The sequence below is a fragment of the Vigna radiata genome, chromosome 3 (genome assembly GCF_000741045.1).
Source record: "Vigna radiata var. radiata cultivar VC1973A chromosome 3, Vradiata_ver6, whole genome shotgun sequence".
NCBI lineage: Eukaryota > Viridiplantae > Streptophyta > Magnoliopsida > Fabales > Fabaceae > Vigna > Vigna radiata.
Genome location: NC_028353.1, coordinates 4,636,528 through 4,658,451, shown reverse-complemented (window position 1 = coordinate 4,658,451; position 21,924 = coordinate 4,636,528). Strand labels below are relative to the sequence as shown.

At 32.3% G+C, this 21,924-nt stretch overlaps 3 protein-coding genes across 13 annotated transcripts; all 3 read left to right on the top strand.

Annotated features, from left to right (window-relative positions):
- The first annotated feature begins 4,068 nt into the window (after positions 1-4,068).
- LOC106757613 (probable E3 ubiquitin-protein ligase HIP1) lies at positions 4,069-12,945 on the top strand. 11 transcript variants are annotated; one of them, XM_022779203.1, is made up of 11 exons: positions 4,069-4,389; positions 5,277-5,364; positions 5,671-5,720; positions 6,014-8,277; positions 8,450-8,500; positions 10,043-10,214; positions 10,340-11,086; positions 11,177-11,592; positions 12,204-12,302; positions 12,399-12,536; positions 12,636-12,945. In XM_022779203.1, exons 6-11 carry the CDS (start codon positions 10,115-10,117, stop codon positions 12,783-12,785), a joined length of 1,650 nt encoding a protein of 549 aa, XP_022634924.1. In that variant the 5' UTR covers positions 4,069-4,389; positions 5,277-5,364; positions 5,671-5,720; positions 6,014-8,277; positions 8,450-8,500; positions 10,043-10,114; the 3' UTR covers positions 12,786-12,945. The 11 variants fall into 11 exon arrangements, with proteins under 11 accessions (XP_022634924.1, XP_022634921.1, XP_022634922.1 ...); XM_022779200.1 differs by lacking the exon at positions 5,277-5,364; XM_022779201.1 differs by lacking the exon at positions 5,277-5,364 and having other exon boundaries at positions 5,955-8,277.
- Positions 12,946-14,277: 1,332 nt separating this feature from the next.
- LOC106757950 (MLO-like protein 3) lies at positions 14,278-19,202 on the top strand. The gene is made up of 15 exons (XM_014640814.2): positions 14,278-14,489; positions 14,567-14,624; positions 14,699-14,856; positions 14,935-15,054; positions 15,865-15,925; positions 16,541-16,629; positions 16,760-16,834; positions 16,931-17,022; positions 17,138-17,187; positions 17,288-17,328; positions 17,420-17,593; positions 17,852-17,887; positions 17,996-18,063; positions 18,150-18,210; positions 18,566-19,202. The coding sequence occupies exons 1-15, from the start codon at positions 14,373-14,375 to the stop codon at positions 18,845-18,847; spliced, it is 1,482 nt and encodes a 493-aa protein (XP_014496300.1). The 5' UTR covers positions 14,278-14,372; the 3' UTR covers positions 18,848-19,202.
- Positions 19,203-19,369: 167 nt separating this feature from the next.
- LOC106757949 lies at positions 19,370-21,357 on the top strand. The gene is made up of 2 exons (XM_014640812.2): positions 19,370-20,325; positions 20,437-21,357. Exons 1-2 carry the CDS (start codon positions 20,053-20,055, stop codon positions 20,950-20,952), a joined length of 789 nt encoding a protein of 262 aa, XP_014496298.1. The 5' UTR covers positions 19,370-20,052; the 3' UTR covers positions 20,953-21,357.
- The last annotated feature ends 567 nt before the right edge of the window (positions 21,358-21,924 follow it).

Sequence of the window (21,924 nt, the reverse complement as noted above, 5' to 3'; positions counted from 1 at the left end):
GTATATTTTTAATTTTTGTATTTACATGTGAAATTAAATTTTATTTCATATAAAATTTATTATTATATTATAATAATGATGAAATACATTATCCGAAATGTGTATTAAAATATCGGGTGACTGTCACATGACTACCATGTGACTCCCACGTGTAATTTTTAAAAAGTTACTTTTTTAGTTTTTTTTTTTTTAATTTTTTTTGTTTATATTTTTATACGAGCTTTTCCAAAAAGATAAATTCCAATTTTAAATATAAATTAAAGAACTAAAATTATAATGTAAAATTAACATGTTTTTAAAGTATAATAGAAAATTTAAAAGTCAAATTTCCTAATTTTAAGAAATGATGAAAATTTATATTTATAATATAGGAGAATATATAACTGATTGAACCGCTCTTTAAATATCTTCTGAATAAACTCTAGTGCAGAAAACAAATATATATATATATATATATATATATATATATATATATATATATATATATATATATATATATATAACTAAACGAAAGAAAACTTCTTAGAATTGGAGCTTGGGAAAAGTTATTATCTTTGGTTTGTTTTTGCTTGAATTGAGTAAGGTCGGTTGTTAATATGTTCAGATTACCAATATTTGTTCTATCGGCCTTTTTTTTCAATCAACTTACATGTTATTAAAATTTGAAATAAAGAAATATCTAGAAAACTTTACCTTGGAACTTTAGTTAGAAAAGTTTCTAAAAAAAATCTCGATCTTTCCATTAATTCAGTGTAGATGGAATATTTTATGATAGGTAAAACAAATTTATTATAATAGATATTTTGACATTATAGTTGTAAGAGTAATAGAAAATATACTCATTCTGAAGTTGTAAAAAAAACCTTTCTAATTTATTATAACACATTTTTGAGTCAATTTTTTACTATAAAAAATATCAGAAGGCTTGTTATAATAAGTGGATAGCCAATGCAAAATTTGTCATATTAAATTACTATAATTGTCTTGCTATATCCATTTAATTACTTTATATCAATTACTACTCAAAACAAAAGTTGTTATTGTTACATAAAAAAGAGTAATAAATGAATAGGCTTATATCACCATTTAATGAAAAATAGTATTTATTAAAAAAGAGACTGAATTTCATAACACATTTTTAATATAAAGCACTAAACAAATACCAAGCCAAAATAAGCTACTCTGAAGCATTCTAAAATATGAATCATGTATTTATGTTTCAAACCAGTAACAAGTTGCCAAAAATAGACTATCAATCCAAATTAAACAATGATTCAGCATCAATAAAGGGAAAGATAAGAAAAATAATGAAAATCAGAGTAATATTTTTTGTTAAAATATTGATCGGGGTTAGAAGTGTAGGTATTATTAGTGTATAAAACGATTTCACTGCTTCATCAAAATGAACACATTCACAGTCATCCTTAAACATGACCCCACTAGCAATAACTAACCTCGAATCGATTGCATTTAAAAATAAAGTCAAATTGTAGTGAGCACGAAAGGAGAATCGTGAATGAAATAGATGGAAGCCTTTATATGTCAGTAACCAAGAAGGAAAAAGGATCGAAGTGAACATGACAAAGTGTGGTTTAGGAGACGATAACATGTGCGGGAGATGACGACTTGTGGGAGACAACAACCTAGAAAAGATGAGAAAGATAAATGACGACGACTGCATAAGGAATGAAAGACAAGAAACATAAGAGGATTGTCTATAGATTGTTTTTGAAATAGGTAGAAATTAAAGATTTAAACATACTATAATAAGTGTTGAACTAACAATCATAGTAAATTTTTACCATAAAAAGTATTCCTAAACCTGACATAATAAGTTTTCAACATAATATCATTTATGCCACCATGCCTCACTTACTATGACAAGTCAATCACACCTGTCATAATAAGTCCTATTAATTTTGATTTGAGTTTTTTCTTTTAATTCTCACCTCTTTGTCTAACAAAGTGGTATCAAGAATTAGGTTTTGATCCAAAGAGTTAAGAGAAAAAGAAAAAAAAAAGAATTAAAAGATGATATAAAGAATAGATATACTATCTTTTAATTTCCCTTTCTTACAAATAAAAATTATGAGAAATGATATCTTCACATAAAACATTATTAGGTTTTCAATAGTATATTTAGATTTTATTTAAAAGATATTTATATAGTGATTCATCGATCATGAAAGTTTAGTCATATATTTTCTTATATATTATATATATATATATATATATATATATATATATTATTATGTTATATTGATTTTAAGTTATGTTATGTAAAATTAGAATTCATCTTTTTAAAAAATTTATATAAAATTCATCAATTTTTCTTTTTTTCATTTTCGTTTTCCTAATTTAAATAACCTCAATTCTCAATCCAATTCTCATTTTATTTTTATTTTCCGTCGTCTATAACACAAAAGCTAACAAAAAACCAAAATCATCTTGTTCAAAAATAAGTTTAACGTCTCAAAATCTTTAAAAATTCTCATTGCTTAATATAGATGTATAAATACAATTCATTAATGTGATTTAAAAAAGCAATAATTTTTTATTATATTAATATTATTCACATATCTAAATATATAAAACAAGAAAATAAAATATGTGAATTCACTTACTTACCAACGCAAATCAACTTGAATTAATTTAAAACTTTATCTTCAGATCTTTTTATACAAGTTAATTATATACTACATGTTGAACTAAAAAAAAATAGAATTTTCATTTCTTGTGTGAAGCTAATTATAGAATAATGACTTCTACCTAGAAAAGGAAAGATTTTAAGCGAAATCCATGGTTCAATCATTGCCCCCTTTGTTTGAATTCATCAAAATAGATGAAAGGCAACGTCAAAAATATTAAAAACTCATATTTGTTTGATTTGAGAAATATAAAATAGAAATTTCATAGATTTAGAAGACGTTTGTTTGATGATATACATTCTAGGAATGACATTTTTAGAAATATAATATTTATGAATGTGATCTTCATATATATAAAGTGATATTAACGTGATTTAAATCTTACATATCATTTGGTTAAAATGCTAAAAATGTGACAGATAAAATAATCATGAAAAATAAATTTTTATATTTCTTTTTAAAAATAATAATATTAAATAAATATAAAAAAATTGTATGTGTTAAAATACATAAATTTTCTAAGACCCAATCTAAGAAATTCTAACTTTTGCAGCTTCTTTGGCATGAATCACTCATCCACTCTCAAATCTCAACCATCACTTTAATTAAATGTAAAGTCTAAACACGAAAGTCATTGGCATGGAAAAAATAACATACATTGTTTCTCAAACAAGAAAGATAGGAATCTCAAGTCATCAACCTCTCCAATACAATAATACTTAATAATCAAGATAAATAAATTTTTCAAAATTTGTTTTAATTATTTTATTTAAGATTAATTACTGAATTTAGTAGAATGGATTAGTAGTCCCCATAAGAATAAGTGTTTCCAAACTTTAGTTATTGCTAAAGTAGCTGAAGGATTGGGTCAATAAAATACGCTGGCCACTGAGAAATACAAAGTAAACAGTGATGGTGTGGCTAACATTAAAAAATGCATTTGGGTTTTAATGGATGATGGTAAAGAAACTAGACACGCATCTTTTGTAGTTTTTGGAGTGTTTTGTTGAAATTATAGGTAAAAAATACTCAAATATATTCCTCTTTGTTTCATAAAACTAAATTCGTATTCCCCTAAGCACATTGCAAATTCGCAAAGGAAAAAGTAAACGGAACCTTTCTGGCTAATGCTTCTTATACAGATATTTTCAACGGAGGCATTAGCCAAACCAAAACTAATGCATATATTCTCATTTATAAATAAGAGACGAACCATTGTGTCGACATGCAAACAATTAAAATATTTTTATATATTTTATTCTTTAAAAATGTTAAACTTTTTTACATTTATTTTTTCAAACCAAACTAGATGAAGCATTAATTGCTGATTAGTTTAATAAAGAGGAACTGAAAAAACTAAACTAATTTTGAACATTAATGAATGAGAGGAGTTAATATAGCATAGCATACAGATTGCGTCGGTAACTGGTAAGAAACGTGGTGTGGTGTGGTGTGGTGGTGGAGAGAATGGGAATTTCTCCTCCTCTTGTTTTTCTTTCTTATTGCTGCTACCGCTTTATTTCGTTGTCTCCTTCTCTCAACAAACAAACAAACCCCTTTGCACCTTTCTTCTGATTCTCCTTCTCCTCTGAAACTCTCTCACCTTGCGTTTTTACGATCCTCACTCAAACGTCGCCGTTTCCTAAATTCTTCTTTATAAATTCCACACTCTCACCTTCATTTCCCTACTTCTGTCAGAATCTTCTTCACGATCATACACTTTCTCCGTCTTTTCTTTTCGGTATGCACTCGCCTCATCCTTCTTTCTCATCTTATTTCGCTTCCTCTTTATTTATTTCTGATTCATCTTCAAGCCGATTTTTCAGTTTTCCGTGATTCTGCGGTTTGTTTTGTTTCTGTCACCAGTTTGTCTTTTTTCATGTTGCTGATCCTCAGATTGTTCGTTAGGGTTCAGGTTTTTTTAATTCCGTTGGGAATTTATGCGGTTTATCGATGTTTTAATCTGGCTAGTTTTTTTTTTTTTTTTTTTTTTTTTTTTTTTTTTTTTTTTTTTTTCTGTTTTTTCTTTTGTTTCGTGTTTCCCTGGCTTGCGTGACTGAAGCGTATAAAGTGTCTGGCGAAGTTGGCAGAAAACATCGCGAGTTAATGTGTTTTCATCTCAACATATACGTGATGTATCTCTATCTACCTGTAGTACGTGTAAAAGTAAAAATAAAGAAAAAAAAATGTATATCCTCGAATGCGGTGGGATGACATAGCTATTATTTTACGAAGCCGTGTGTGATTGTGGACCTTTGGTTAAAGAATCTTATCGTGGTAGTGGATTTTTTCTTTGTTTATGTTTCATACCTGTTGCATTTTGTTATATTGAGCCTATTTGAAGTTTTGCGGGTTACCCTGCTAGGATGAGCTTCTTTAGAATCACTTATATGAGAAGAAAACTACATTGGTTTTCTCTTTAAAATTGACTTACGTACTTAACTTTTGTAGAAGTTCTCTCATCCAACTTCTCATAAAGTTGAGGTGCATAAATTGATCTTAACGTATGGGAGAAGTTTAATTCATTTTACTTTCTTTTTTTCTTCTATAATTGCTTATGGAGATGATAATCCAAACTGGGCCTACATCATCCGTTTTTGTCTGTTTTGGCTGTTTAATGATGGACAGACATCGCAGAAAGCTTTCTCACTAAATATCTCTTCATAGAAGAAAGGATAAAACGATGGATCATTGATATTTGCTTGTACCACATGATGTACGCCGTTTTCCTTTGCATTTGCTTATGTCCCGATTTTTAGTTACACTTTTTCCCTTGCCTTTTGAAAGAATGGGAAACTCTTCTCCACTGTGCTTCTCCCATGTTTTGTTGTCTTGATATGTCATCAGGGGAGAAGTTCCTGTCTTTTAGTATAATGCTTTTATCTATATACTTTTTTTTTTTTTCATTTTTTGATATTTGTCTTTGTAACTTAAACTAAGATGCTTTCTCAGATATTGTTGGTCTGCTTTTTGTCAGATTTCCTTAGATTCGATTAGGTTCAGATGGTGTTTTGTTTTGCAGGTTTCTTGGTGCTGTTGGTGTATTGTGCATCATTATTTCTGCATGTTCTGGTGAGATGCACTTCCATTGGAAATTCTCCTTCATTGCCCTTTCTTTCCCACCTTCTTTTAATAGTAATTAGTCCTTCATAGAACCTTTAAAATAAGGTTTATTTACTCACACACGAACACACTTATGTACCTACGGGTTTAAACTTTAAATTTTTTATTACTACTACTATTATTGTCATTATTATCGATATTATATTTTAGGCAAAACATTGGTTTTGCCTTTGCATTGTGCAGGTTACCGAAGTGGGTGATTTCTTGATTTGGTATATTCCATTACATTGTCTGAATTGCAGATGGTGTTATAGGTCCATTTCAATCTTGGATTAACCGGGGAGACTATAGAACTGACGAGTGACAACTTTGGCATGTCCAATATACTCAGGACATATGAGCATTATATGCCACAATTATGGAGTGTTGTAACCCGACTTCATATAGGAAGAAGGTATATCGTGCCAAAGAATATCAGTTAGGAAGAATTGTATAGGCCTTGATCAGCTGCATTGTGTCCTTTTGAGTCATGGTCATCCCTTTGTTTAGCGCGAAATGCCCTAGCTATCGTTCTGAGGATATTGTGGCAATAGACTGGTCACATCCAATGTTTAGTGATGCAAGCTGTCACTGTGAGCTGTTACAGGAAATTTAGGGAGGATGGAACTTGTCACACACCCTTGTGATTGTTCTAATTGGTGCTCTGAAGTGCTAAAATATGGATGACAGTAAACCTCAGCGCACTAACTGCCCATAACTTCTAAAATTTCTTGTCAAATGCTTGTTCTCTTAATATGGAATCTGCTATGGAAGTGTTTCTGTTTAGTGGGGGCTGATATAATGAGTAAGGAAGTACAAATTTCGTAGAGCACTCAACACATTTACATGCATTATGGAGACTTCAATGTTGAACCATTAGGGCATACCATAGATGGAGGAGGCTTCTGTAGTGATATGCTTACTCTCCTAAATGACATAGACTGCTCTCTATCTCAGTTCAGTTTTCTGGTTCTGGGAACAGTTGGTTTCCCCAATAATGCAACAATTCATGGTTGGGATTGGTGTAATACTGGACCATTGTTTATTTTGAGGTGAACCTTTGAGTTCGTTGATATGGCAGCTGTTTGATAGGCACAAGTTGGTTACATCATCTTCACTCATGATTATAAATGTTCTGGAATTATATGAAACTAATGTCAAGGCAAGGTGTTGATAGCCTAACAAAATTGCAGGCGCTCTTCCTCTTGCTGTACCTATTTAAGGGCAATGGAAAATATTTTACTTCCGTGTGAAAGCCTGCACAATCCTAATTTTAGTTGTCATGCTTTACTGGGGGCAATGAATGGTCTTCACAAGACAAACAATTGAGTTTGATTAGAATTGGATATAGCAAGGAGTTTTAAATGTTAAGACTAATTTTGGTAAACAGAAAACTTCTATGTGGAGATATCCCATATTACTGTCATTGAAGCTTTTGTACTTATTGGAAAGTTTCCAATTTTTTTAAATAAAATCCCAATATACCGCAAGATATAGCTTGAAAGATGAACAAAAAATATCATGTAGAATATTTAACAGTGAAATCTTCACACTTTGAAAGCATAATGACTGATTCTCTGTTTTGATGTTTGGATATACTTTAGTGTTTGGATTCTAAAGAAATCTGAAACTATACTTTAAAATTAAGTGAGGCATGTCTAATATATTACTTTCTGATATTTGACGGCTTCAATAATTTTCCGTTTAATAATATTTGTCCATTGAGTTTTTATCACCTTTGTAGCCTAGTGTTGTTTTATATATCTATGCTAACAAGAGTTTATAATAAAAAAAGATGCTCAAGACAGAGCTTTCCACTGAAAAGCTATTTTTTGTGTAAAATTAAGCATAACCAAACATGTGAGATCCCTAACTTATACAATTATAATATGTATGCTGATATTCATTTGCCCAAACTCTTTTAAACAATTTTATTTGATTTATCATGGTTTATTAAAGGTAACAAATTTTGTAATGCCTTTTCTGGTTTTCCTGAGGAGGCTAGGTTTTGATTCTTTTGAATTTCTGCTTATAAACGAATGAGCTTATATTCTCTATTTTATATAGGTTTACAGTTTTACCAATATAATATTCTCTTCAATGATATTTCTCATTGTAAAAATATTGTTTTGTAGTAAACAGTTTTTATCCGACTGTTTTATATGCTTTCCTCTACATTTCTGCTATGCTATTAGACATACATCTCTCTGTGTTTCTTTGTCTCTCTGTCTCTACTCCTTCTCTAAGCAAGTTTGTTCTTTAAGCAAGTTTCACTCTAAGTTGCTTTGTATTTTTTTCCTAAGAAAAAAGGTTGTGGAGTGAAATGTTCTGTGGTTTTTCGTAGTTCCTTGGATTTACTTAATTTTGTTTATGTTTCTTTGGTCTTGTCTTGTTTACTGTTTAGAGGGCATACATAAGAGTACTTCCCTATGTGCTCAATGCCTGTGCATTGTTGATAATTATTTTAAAGTGCAGGAAGAGATTAGAAAATGCTAACACCTTCTAACACTTGCTAAATCTTACCCAGGTAATATCTAATTTGCTAGTCATCCTACTTTTCAATCCTTCCTCTTTTTATCTAGTCTATCCTAACTCTTTCTGACATTCATGACGATCCATCATCTAATTTAAATCTCGGCTATGTCATTTTTCCCCTTATGTTTATTTTTATTTTGCATCCTCTTTGCTTTCTGCCTCAGACTAGAGGGTGCTCCTTCTGTATCAGTGGATAGAGGCATGGGTGGCTTCAAGTGAGTGAACATTTTTGGGGCAGTTGGTTACTAATTATGGTTAAGGATACCGTGAATATCAAGTATTTAGTGTTTAGAGGCTAGTTCTTAAGATTGATTATGAATTCCTTCCCTCCTGAATTAATTGCTTGAGTTGTTTCTCCTCTTTTGGCCAAATTTGAATGGCCGTTATTTATGCTTCAGTTTTCATGCGTGGCATTTTATGGATATTAGTACATGACGTGAGCATTGTCCTCTTGACTTATTAAACTCACTTTTGAATGTTGTAACCAGAAAGCATATATATGAAATAGTTTTTTGTTTGCTGAGGCAAATTAAATGGTTCATCTGAGGGTCATTTTGTAAGACTAGAGTATTAAATAAAATTGGTGAAACCTAATGCATAGTGTATGACAAATTGATGGATTTTTTTAGTGATTTGTAAGTGGCTGTGGTGGTTAGTTGTACTATTGTATAATTTCTGAAAGTGGAAAAGAAAAGGCTGGCCAGAGGTAATTTTGATGACTAGGAAGGTTGAGGAGGAGAATTATTCTGATCTGCACATCTTATGTCATCTCTGGGTATTATTCTCGTGCTATGCTGTCAGTAGTATTCTTCCTAGTCTTCTTGCCCATGACACGCTACTTGCAGTTTGTGATAATGGCAACTATTAGCTTTTACTTAAAAGGAAAAAGAAAAAGAAGAAAACCTGTGGTAGTTGTGATTTCTGACCCTACCCTTTTCACATAATCGTATGCATGTGTATCTCTTGTGTCTGGTCTCCATTACCCGTCCCCTCAGCATGCAAATATCTCCTAGTGATCAAGAGCATTTTTGGTTTTACCAGTAAGTCCAAAAGCATGCCTGTGTTAAAAAAAGACTACTGACATGGTGCAATCATGTTTGGCACTTCAGGCAAAATACTTTGTTACCTTTGCGGTAGGAAAAACACTTTGTATAGGTTGACAAAAATACCTTGAAAACTTAGTATTATATCCTCCCATTTAATATTTTATTAAAATATGCACATATTTTTTCAGTAATTACAATGTGTTTTTGATTTATATCGTCCTAATAACTTTCATTTTGTCGAATTCAAATCTGAGATAAAAGTATCTACTCCCAAATGAAATTTTAACCGAAGTAAAGTCTGTAAACTCTAATCCAAACATGCTGATAAATTAGGTTCACACGCAATAGTACGTGCTTGATCAACATATCTTCTATTTACTTACGGTTCTGCATGCAATATGAATCGACATTGTAAGTGTCTGCATTGAATTTAGCATCAAGGCAAGTCTTTGAATTATGCATTGGATTCTCTATTACATTATTAATTTGAATAGGTTTGTGTGAGAAATATGTATGGTATTGGTACACATTAATCGGTATAGTTTAGGTGTCACCTAGTATCTGATAGCAGTTATATTTTTGTGTTATATTATTGCATACACTTGTTAAAGCTTTTCTCTGTTGCAATTTGGAAGCAGCTTTGTTTGATTGTTAAATTTTAGTTTTGATATTAAATTTCTTCATCTCTAATGCTTGCTCTTTGACTTGCAGTTAGTAAATTATTTGCAGATCTGAGTCACTTACGGTGTCTATTTTGACACATAGAGATTCCAAGTGACAGTAATGGGGCATAGGCATGTATACAACACATCTCCATTGTTTGAGGGTGAGCCTGACCAGAACTGGAATCATATGCACATTGATCAACACTATGTGCACCTTGGTAATGTTATATACGCCTTACTTCTACTCGTATTTGGTTCATTAGTCCGTATTAGAAAAAAAAGAAACTAGCCTAGTTGATTGTGCCAGCACCATATTGCTCATTTAAACAGATCACTATTGCAGGTAGAACTGGCACTTCAGAGAATGGTTCTTTTATTTATCCTCCGGACAATATGTCTATAGATAACATTTCTTTCCCCTCTCATTGGAACTCTTCCACAAGGTCAAATGGGTATGCATCCTCAGGTCACAACATTGATGTACCTCCTCATCAGCCAGATGCATCAGGCACTTCTAATAATGATCATTTTGTGCATTCGTCTAATGCTGGAGCATTCTTTACAGTGTCAGATAATCACGTACACCAACCTTCTTCCAATTATGACAGACATACATTTAATGTTGATAGTAGTTTTGTTGATCTTACAATGGGAAGTGGACAAGGCCCTCACAAGCGTAAGAGCCCTGGAATTTCTCCAGTCTACGAGAGAGGCAGTACAAGTAGATACTTCAATGCTGGAAGTTCAAGTGATCTTCCTATATCTTCGGAATTATGGCAGGATAAGCCAAATATTGATTCTCAATATATGCACTGGGATCATTTTACTATGACACCCACATTCAGAGGTTCTGGCCTTTCAGTAAAGGGTGAGGGTTCTTTGCGGAATGTGAGGAGCCGCTCTGCACTTGATTTGGATTCCAACCCATCAAGGACCCATTTATCCACCAATCATTCTCACACTTCTTACCCTACTCTCCCACCAGTAGACCATTCTAGTTTGGTGGATGTTTCTGGTCAGACTTCCACATTGACAAGGGATTGGAGCCAAATGAACATACCTCCAGCTAATGGAAGGGTTTTATTACCAGGTTAGTTTCCTGTGGATGAATATTAGTGTTAATACATACCCATTCCATTATTTTTGCCTTTATATGTAAAAAAGCTGACTCGGAATGCAGATACAAGTGCTTTTGGTCTTGAGACAAGTCATTTCCTTGTTGGAAGTGGTGCTACTGTTGGCAATGCTTCTGTAGATGTTGGGTGCTTCCATCATGAATTTGGTACAAGCAGAAATCCTGCTCCTACTCAAAGTTTTCAAAATAATCAAACTCAGAATGCTAGGGGAATTCAAAGCAACTATTCTCAGAGATCCACTCCAACTTTTGGGGCTTCTTCGAGCTTGCGCATGGGACATGTAACATCTTTGGATGAAGGATTGCCTATGGTAGCTGAAAGTTACTCTTCTAGACATCCAAGGCCATTGAGCACCCTTGGCTGGCGGAATGGTGATAGAAATGGGAGGTCAAGAATTTCAAGTCAAAGATATCGCACGTTGACTGAGGAGAGTGGTCTTGCCGAACGATTTGCCTCTGAGGTATCTTTTGCAGTATCTCAAGGAACTACTGTTTTTGTGTCAGTATTGGTGGAAATATACACCTGTATAGTTTCTGGAATTTTGACGGCATGTTTATGCTTGTGCATCAATGTTGGAGATGTATATATGATGAAATTATGGTATATAAGTAAAAAGACAATCCTTACCTTACAAGAAGATTATGTAAGGTTGATTTAAGTCTTAAATCTACTTTTTAAGATGATATAGGGTAGACTATCGTAATAATATTTGTTGTTAAGGCTGTTATTGAAGCACCTATTTAACATTTATTTTTACGCTCCAATTTTCAGTCCTCAACATGGTGGTGAGTTGGAGAATTGATATCGACTAAAGATATTTATGAGTTATAGTATATAGGAGGGGACAATCTCTATCATTTGAATTGGTATGCAAAGGTTGAGTTGGACATGAATCCGCTCTATCAACCAGTGTTAATGTTCTGTTTATTAGCAAAATCTAAATTAGTGTAATATATCCCTTTGAACTAGTGACAAGACCTATTCATTGAGAACAGCGAAATTGTTCCATCTGGTATTACTAGTACTGGCTAACTCAATTTTTTTTTTTCTTGTATTTTTGTTGGCTTTCAGGGTTTCTTGGTTATTGAGCGTGCATCGATGTATGATTCCAGGAATATCCTTGATCAGCACCGAGAAATGAGAATGGACATAGATAACATGAGTTATGAGGTGATTATATATTTATTACAGTTTTCTTGTATTACAATACAATTAATATTGTGACTTTTCAAAATTTCTAATTATTTTGATGATTGGTTTGACCAGGACCTACTTGCACTAGGTGAAAGGATTGGCAATGTGAACACTGGACTCTCTGAGGATATGTTTTCCAAATGTTTGACGGAAACAATATATTGTTCATCTGAGCAAAGTCAAGATGAAGGAAACTGCGTAATATGTCTGGTATGTTTTTTATTCTCCCATTCATGGTAATGGTAAATATTTTACTTGTTTTTGGATAAACAATAATGGAATGCCCACGAGGTTTATTGAAAATTACAGGAAGAGTACAAGAACATGGACGATGTTGGAACACTTAAAACTTGTGGACATGACTACCATGTGAGCTGCATTAAAAAGTGGTTATCTGTGAAGAAATTATGCCCTATCTGCAAAGCTTCTGCTTTGGCCGAGGATACAAAGGATAAATAACTTGTAGTGTAGCATATAATTAATATCATTGTATATATATTTCGAGACATCCCTCCAAATGGAGAAAACAACCTTGCTTTGGAAATGCTGTAAGAGGAATGCTACTTTATGTCAATGGATTTATTTTCGGCTTCGATCTCAATTACGCGAAGCCTTGAAATTGTTTCCTTTTTTTAATTTACTCATGTTTGACAGCAGAAAATGTTTAGTTTTTCATGTTTTAATAAATAATTATGGAAATGGTAACATGTTCTTTTTATTTTTGTTTTCTTCATGTAAAAGAGTGTTATTTTGACAATTTTCTATAGAAATCTTCAGAAGTAGCTAAGATAAAAACAATGTGATAGTTTTGCAATAATTTGTAAAAGTGGAAATGTTTTTTATTCGTAATTGAACATTTAAATAAAGCGACTGTCAGATATGAAATATATAAATAGATTTGAATATATTAATGGGAACTTATATTTCATCATCCTTCGTATATTAATACACCTCAGTCTTTTCTTATAATCATGACTCATGCTAACATTAAAATTTAGTTCGTTTATATGAATGTTAGACCATCTATTGATTGATAATTATCATATATATTTGATACTTATAATTTTGCTTACAATTTTAACTAAGTTTTAATCGTCTCGTGTATTTCCTTTGTAAAGAATAAGTTATATGATAAAATGAGTCATACGGTTGGAATACTTAACTCAATACACAATACGATTTATTCAGTTCAATTTTTATATTTTTTTCATTGCTTTTTATTTTACTGTTTCGCGATTCACACATTATTCTTGAATCATTTTAAGAAGCGGTGTCCAATAATGTCCGTGTGATAAACATGACATCATGGTGATGATAGCAACATGTTGGAATCATGTTACATATGTGTCAATCACACATACACTATCATGATGTTATTTGTTAGCAAAATTTATTTAATAGTTAACGAATAATTGAGTAAAGAAAATGAATCTGTATCAATTTCTTTTCAATTTTCTGATTGCATGTTTGCATAGCCAATTAGTCATTAATTACTTACGTTAATACGTCAATGTCAGATTAATACACGTGTCAGTGAATAGGATGAACATATCTCTAACGGATCCAACTGAACTGTGAAACTAAAACCGCAATCATGTACCTCATAAGTAGTATATAAAAGTGGTTTTTTCCTCAGTAGTTTTGATGAATGGCACTGGACTTGAAAGATATATTATTGATCACCTGTGTGTTTATAAGCTGAAAGACCCTCTCAAGCTTCCTCAGCTGACAGGAGTCTCCAAATGAACGGTGTTGGGTTGTGCCCAAATGAGCTTCCATGGAAAAATCCTCAAAGAATGACATAAACTGACAGGAATGCACATCACTTAATGATTTTAGATCGAAAATATTGATGAAAAGACATGAGTGGCGCGTATTAAGAAGCATGTGAGTGGATTGAAAAATTGTCCAACCTTGAAAACTAACGAGAGTGATGTGTATGAGGGTGACAAGTTCATGGTCCCTTTTAAATAAATTTATACATAGATAGAAAGATTGAACTCTATACAAAACAACAAACTTTAACGAGAATTTCAGGTGACGAACATGGCAACACCCAGTTATTCTTTACAGCACACTCCAACATGGGCTATTGCCCTTGTTTCCTTCATTCTTATCTCAATCTCAATCATCTTGGAGCATTTCATCCATCTCATAATCAAAGTCAGAAACTTTATGCTCACCTTCTAATAATCTGATTATATATTTTTCACTAATAATATCTTTGTACATGGTTACAGTGGCTCAGGAAACATCGAAAGAGCGATTTGGTGGAAGCAATAGAGAGGCTTAAATCAGGTTAATGGATGAATTATGTCATGATATATTTGAATAAGGTTTAATCGCTGATTGTGTTTGTTTGTTTTTTCCAGAGTTGATGATCTTAGGATTCATGTCGCTGTTGTTGACAGTAACACAAGACGCCATAATAGAAATCTGCATTCCAGTGAGGGCTGCAGATACTATGCTTCCATGTCGAAAACGTACTGCCAATGATACTGCAATTTTGGATTCTTGCAGTGCCAAAAGTGTATGAATATATGTATATATATGATTAATTAGTTTTCTACATGGTTGATCAGTGTTAACTCTGTTTACATATATGCAGGCTAGTGAGGTTGCTTTAGTGTCAAAACATGGAATCCATCAACTTCATATGTTCATTTTTGTTTTAGCTGTCATGCAAATTGTGTACAGTATTCTCACCGTTTCTCTGGCAAGGGCTAAGGTAAGAATCAGGGATATCTCACTTTTAATTTTCTTTTTCTAAGCTATATGGAAAGAATCATGGACAAAATCATATACTTTTTATCATTTATTTAATACAAAAGTAAGATTAGATATATTTTTAATTTTTAAATTTGGATATAAAATTAAAACTTTTTTCTGTCTCAAATTGATATATTTTTATCACCAAATTTTAAAAAGTATTGAATATAATCTTTGACATTAATTTTTTCTCATGTTACATTCCATAAATAATTTAAAGTCAATCTAAAACGTCATTAACAGATAAAAAAAAAAATTGTCATACAGGTGGTTTAAAAAAATATATTTATTCATTTTTAAAATTTGAGTATAAAATGCATCAAAATTTATAATAGAAACAAATTTTAATATTAAATTTAAAAACTAAAATATATTTATTCCATAAAAATATAATAAATTACTTTTGCATGCATACTTAATTAAAAATAATTCTTTTTGGAAATTTTAATGTGATATACGTTATTTTCATTGTTTGCACTCAATATATTGTTTTTTATCAACAAAAAATAAATTAATAAATATAGAGTATTTGTGAAGTACTGTAACCTATTTAAAAAAATGTATATATTAAATGTACAGTAAACCTACAAGAAAATAAAAGCTCCCACATGAGAAGGGTCAATATATATGTAATTTGGAGATTGATTATTGTTTAACCATTATTTAATTAAATAACATTTAACGCTTGTTAATTATAAAATTATTTTGTTCTTACTTAGACTTAAATCACCATATGACTTTACAATATCATTTTGAATAACATTTGCAGATAAGGCACTGGAAAGCTTGGGATGAAGAGACTCAAACAATTGAATATGAAATTGCCAACGGTAAAATTGTTTAATATGCAAATGACTAATTAAATTTTCACTTAATAAAATCATATTACATGACTTGTTTAATTATCATGAAATTTATTAACAAGTTTAAAAAAATATTTTTGAGACAATTAAATTTTTTATATTCATTTTATATTATTTCTTTATTTTTTCTTTTTTTCTTTTTTGAAAATATATAAAAAAATTACATTTTAAAGATTTTTTATTCTTATACTTTATGTAAAATAAATATAAAAGTGTGTGATGTAGCGTTTGTTTTGTTTAATTTCCACAAAACGCCGGAAAAGATACGTTAAAGGTACTTTTTAAACTTGGTCCACTTGAGGACCAAACATTTTAATGGCTCTGACTCATTGAAATGCTGTTTTTCCAAAACCCCACTTCTCTGTTGTTATCATTATCAAGACTTGAAGTTGAACCACTGACCATCGTTGCTCTCCATAATCATCCCTACAAAATAATTCAATATTAAATCCTCATACACAATTTTAACCATTCTTTTCAATAATGCTAACAAAATCATTTGGCATAATAGAACAGACAACGTCTTATGAAGTTTTTTGTTGGTTAATTGACCCTTCAACAACGTTTTTGGTTCACAATCAGACCCTAATAGATTCAGATACGCAAGGCAAACAACATTCGGAAGACGCCACATATCTACTACTACTGCATCACCAGTGTCTGTTTGGATTGTAAGCATTTCTTTTAAGAGAATTCTGATTATATCAGTCCACCTTAAATAAATGCAACCACGACATGATTTTGTATCATACATAGTCTTTTATGGCTAACGTTGTTTATGAATTTGTGAAATTTGGACAGAAATGTTTTTTCAGACAGTTCTTTCATTCAGTAGAAAAAGTTGATTACCTCACCTTGAGGCATGGTTTCATATCAGTTAAGTATACATAACACATCAAACTCAACTCTATCATTATTATTGTTGTTATTACCGTTAAACCTCCTATTAAGATGTTTCCATGCACCATTCAGGCTCACTTTTCTGCTAGAAACAGCAACTTCGACTTCCAAAAGTACATTGAACAGTCACTTGAGGAAGATTTCAGAATCATAGTGAGCATTAGGTTGTTACTTGCCAACCAAATTATCTTTTATCAGTCCATTCATCTAATTTCAGATAAAACTGGAGTTGTGTAGAGCTCATCTTAATTACATGTTACTATGTGTGTTACCTTGCAGCCCTGTGATGTGGTTCACTGTTGTTATTTTTCTGCTCGTGGATGTACATGGTTAGAATGTTTTACTCTTTCATTTCCATTTCTTAAAAAGCTTTTTCCATGTCTAAGCCACTAGTTATTTTTCTCTCTCTCTATATATGAACTATATCAGGCTGGCATGTATATCTCTGGTTATCCTATATTCCCCTCTTGGTGAGTAACAAGCATGTTGCATCTTCTTCTGTCCTAACTAATTATGAATCTGCATGGCTTCTAATTCAGCTTTTCTGAATTTTATTTGCAGCTGGTTCTGGTTGTAGGAGCTAAACTTGAAGTCATTGTAGACGAAATGGCTCTTCAGATGAAAGATGTCAACAGTGTAACCAAAGGGACCCCACTTGTTTCTCCAAGTGATGAATTCTTCTGGTTTGGCCATCCAGGATTTGTGTTAACACTTCTGCATTACACTTTATTTGTGGTAAACCTTCTTCTATCTATGAATTGAAAATAATCCAAATATAAATCTTAGTCTCACAAATAATTAAGTTAAATACGATATAAGAAAAAAACCTATAAACCAAATGTCTCGGATTTTAGATTAAAAGTGATATCATTCTTTTATCTGAGTTGGATTCATGTCACTGTGAACATGTGTATGACACAAATAATTGCAGTGATATCCATCATGACACAATAAATCAATTATTAAGCTAAGATTTTAATTTCATCATGACAGAATGCATTCGAGCTTGCCTTCTTTATATGGGTATCAGTAAGTTCTCTATCTACTTGCTACAAAAGATCAACATTAGAATTTTTTTTAACAGGTTACCTTAACACCCTTCTCTCTGTATTTCTATGTTGTTTTCTTGATTGACAGACACAGTTTGGAATAAATTCTTGCTACCACGAACACAGAACATTTACAGTCATAAGGGTGGTGATAGCGTAATGGCCGCCTAAAGTTTATTATAATTTCTTTCTTACGGCATGTTGAGTCATAAGGGTGACATTTTGATTTACTGTTTCCTCAGGGTAGCAGTTCAAGTCCTATGCAGCTATGTAACTCTTCCCCTTTACGCACTAGTGGCACAGGTAAACTCTATAAAGACATTCATGTAATAGTGTGAGAGTGCGTTTTGGTTAACTTTGATAAAATTGATTTTAAAGTGAAGTGACTTACATATATATACTTTTTTTTTATCTTAAAAGCAAGTCTGTTGTAAAACTTTAAGTGCAAATTTTTCAATTTAATGCAGAAGTTAATTTTTGTTGCTTGTAGACATACCAGCATTTCGAGACAACACTGATTTTACCTAACAATAAGTGTACATTTTTTGTATCTTTGCTGAAATCATGTTGGAAAATAGTTTTGATAGTTGCCATTGTGAAAGCAAACAGACACTTAGCAGTTCCTATCTGAAGTGGGGCTAACATTGGATTGTTGCAGATGGGGTCACAGGTGAAGAGCAAAGCCTTGGCTAAGATTCTGAGGCAGTGGCATGTTGAGGTGAGGGAGAGAAGAAGGAAGCAACAGAAACTTGTGAAGTCTTTTAGTTTTAGCCATATGTCTTCAGAATGGAACCAAGGAAATAAGAGTGCCCTTGAGTTTTCTTCAGGGCTACGTGAAAACGCTCGTTCCTCTAGTGAAGGAGAAATTGTAGAAGCGTTGGAGCATCCGATGATAACACAGGCAAACTCATCAAGTGATCCACCTCCTAGTGTTGTCTAATTACAACTGCCAAATAAACATTTTGTGTACATGGATTACAACTTCAAATAGTATTGATTCTATTGAACATCAGATTTTTAGCAGTGAAATTGTGGTCATGTTTCAATCTCTTGGATCCATGCATTAATTTGTTCCGCTAATACAGAAAAATCTAATGTGCATACAATTGCAGTAGATGACAACATGCACTATTTGTACTTGGAACTTTTCACTTTTCGGCAGAATCTCAACATATTTTTAGAAGTTCAATAAATTTTTCTGAACTACTTAAGATAGTAATCTTTGCTGTTTGTTTATCAGGATCAAACAAGAAGTTTTCCATTAAATAATCGTTTGCATAACGTGTAAATATCATCAGGTGCTTAACCGTAGCATATAAACATATAAACATGAAAATCCTCTTGTAAAGTTAACTCACTTGTCGTATTAGATGAGGACAAGGAGTCATGATATGCAAGGGTGAATTTGTTTGCTTAATAGCGTCGAAATGTCACATCCAAGGTGAGAGAAGACTACAAGTGATAAAAAGAACAGTTTGGTTTTTTGTCACTATTACTTGACTAATGTATTATCCCATAAGTGGTGTCTCTGGGTGAAACCAATCATGCAATTAGTAGCACCTTTCCATGTCGGAATTCCCCATCCTGACTCTAGATTGAACTTAACCAGCTAGCAAATCAGATTTTGTTGGTTTGACAACTGTAATGTCAAGATGCCCGAATCCATTTTTGGATCATTAATCTGCATGAACATTTGCTCTTTTTACAAACGTAAAGTAAGTTTTGGACTTAAACGAGAAACCATTTATTTGGTTCCTTGCCTTGCCTTAGTCTCATCTCATGCTAGAGTGAATCATGAATCCACTCAACTTGGTAGATCTAACTAGTTTAAGCATATGATTTTGACATGCATAGAGCATCGTATTCTGTTTTTTAAGCATGGACAGAACAGTCTTTTTATCAGCATAGAAGTTGTGGAGTTTAGAATCCACGTCCCATGTCCATGGTGACCACACCCTTAGTTGTCCAAGGTTGTCCCACACACTTCTCCACGTTCATTTGCCTTCACTCGCTTCTCTACTTCTCTTTCTTTTCACCACCACCACACTTGCCGACAGGCCACTACTCTCTTCAGCCTTTCCATACGCAAATCCCACTTTCTCTCTCTCTCTCTCTCTCACACACACACATACACAAACGTAAGCAATGGAAAACAAAAACTTTCTATGTACTATAGAAGAAATGGATAGTCTTTGGTTTCACAAACTCATTTTTTTCTCACAGCCAAGTCCAACAGCATCAGTTATTTCCTTACCATCTCCACCAGATGAAGAAAAACCTATTCCCACATCAGAATCCGCGTCTTGCTCATCCTTCATTCTTTCTTCACCACCTCCACCAGATGAAGAAACTTCAACGGATGAATCAGCTTCTTCAGAGAATCCACTCCCATCAGAGTCAATATCTGTGCTTCTTCAGGTAGAACTGAAAAGCAGTCAGAGTTAGTCTTTCTCAAGATTCTATCTGTTCATTATTATGAGTTCATTTTTTATTCATGTCTTTCTCTTTGTTTTTTATTTACGCAAAAAGGATGGATCAATCAACAATAAAGAAGAAACAAAGGAAAGATTGGCCAGAATGGACCTTTTGTTGGGTAGCAAAACTCGTTCACACTCAACCTCCCCATCAACTCAAAACCGTCACAAAAAATCGAGAAATGGGGTTACTTGTGCAAGGAAACTTGAGAAATCCGTAAGCTGCAGAACATTTGGGGAACTAGAACTTGATGAAGTAAAGGGTTTCATGGATCTTGGTTTCACATTCAAGAGAGAATATCTAAGCCCAAGAATGATGAGTGTTGTTCCGGGCTTGCAGAGACTGGGTGTTATGGATTCGAAAGAGACGGTTGTTGAAGGACATTACATGGAAGCAGAGGAAGAAAAGAGAGATATCATGAGACCATATTTATCAGAGGCATGGCTTATAAAGAGACCAGATTCCCCACTACTAAACTTGAAAATTCCCAAACGTTGTTCATCTGCAAATATGAAGAAACATCTTCGGTTCTGGGCTAAAACTGTGGCCTCAGAAATCCACCAAAAATGAGTTATGGTCCATATATGAGCAGCCGCCACATGTGACATAACATGTCACAGCCAAATAATTGTATGTTAATAAAAGCATGCTGAGAGAGGTAGGTGCTGATTTCTTCCATCTCCTTTTTGTTTGCTATGCAATAAAAGGGAAGGTTCTGATTGGAAGCAAATGTGGAGGCTTAGTTAATGAGTTTGTTGGTAGATAAAGCAGGAAGAAGATAAATACAGACAACAGAAAGAGTGACCCCACAACTATGATGTGGTTTTGCCTCACAAGTGGGGTTTCAAGAATTCACAAGCTGTTCCATTGTTTTTTCTTGGCACATGTGACCGGAGAAATCGTTATTGCTGTCATGTCTGCCTTCTTCTTTCTTCTTGTTACATCAATGGAACAATGGTTTTTCACCTGCTTCAACCCTATCTATACTTTCTTTCTTTACACACTACTTTTGGAAATCTATACTTTCTTTGTTTACACACTACTTTTGGAAACAGAATTAAAAAAAGAAAAAATCTTTTAATAAATATTTTTTTAGAAATGTATAATTAATCTCTTTTAAATATTTTTTTAAATATAAATTTAAATAAATCAATAAAATAATAATACGTATTCTATTAAAAAAAATTATTAAAAAATGTTGAAAATGAAAAAAGTAAGCCCATTAATTACTATAATAGGAAAGATTTAAACAATATGTTATATTAGTGCTTTTGTAGCCACTATTTTAAAAAATACTACTATTTAAATAGTTTTTATGTGAGAAATAAAAGGTTAAATATGTTGTAAGTCTCTATATTTTGAGATGAATTTGGTTTTAGTCCATTTTCAAACTATGGTATAATTTAGTTCTTCAACTTTAGAAAACTCTGGTTTTAAAAAATTTGGTAAAAAGGACTAAAAACATAGTTTTCTAAAGTTGAAAGACTAAATTATACCTTTGAAAATGGACTAAAACCAAAATCGCGTCAAAGTATAGGGATT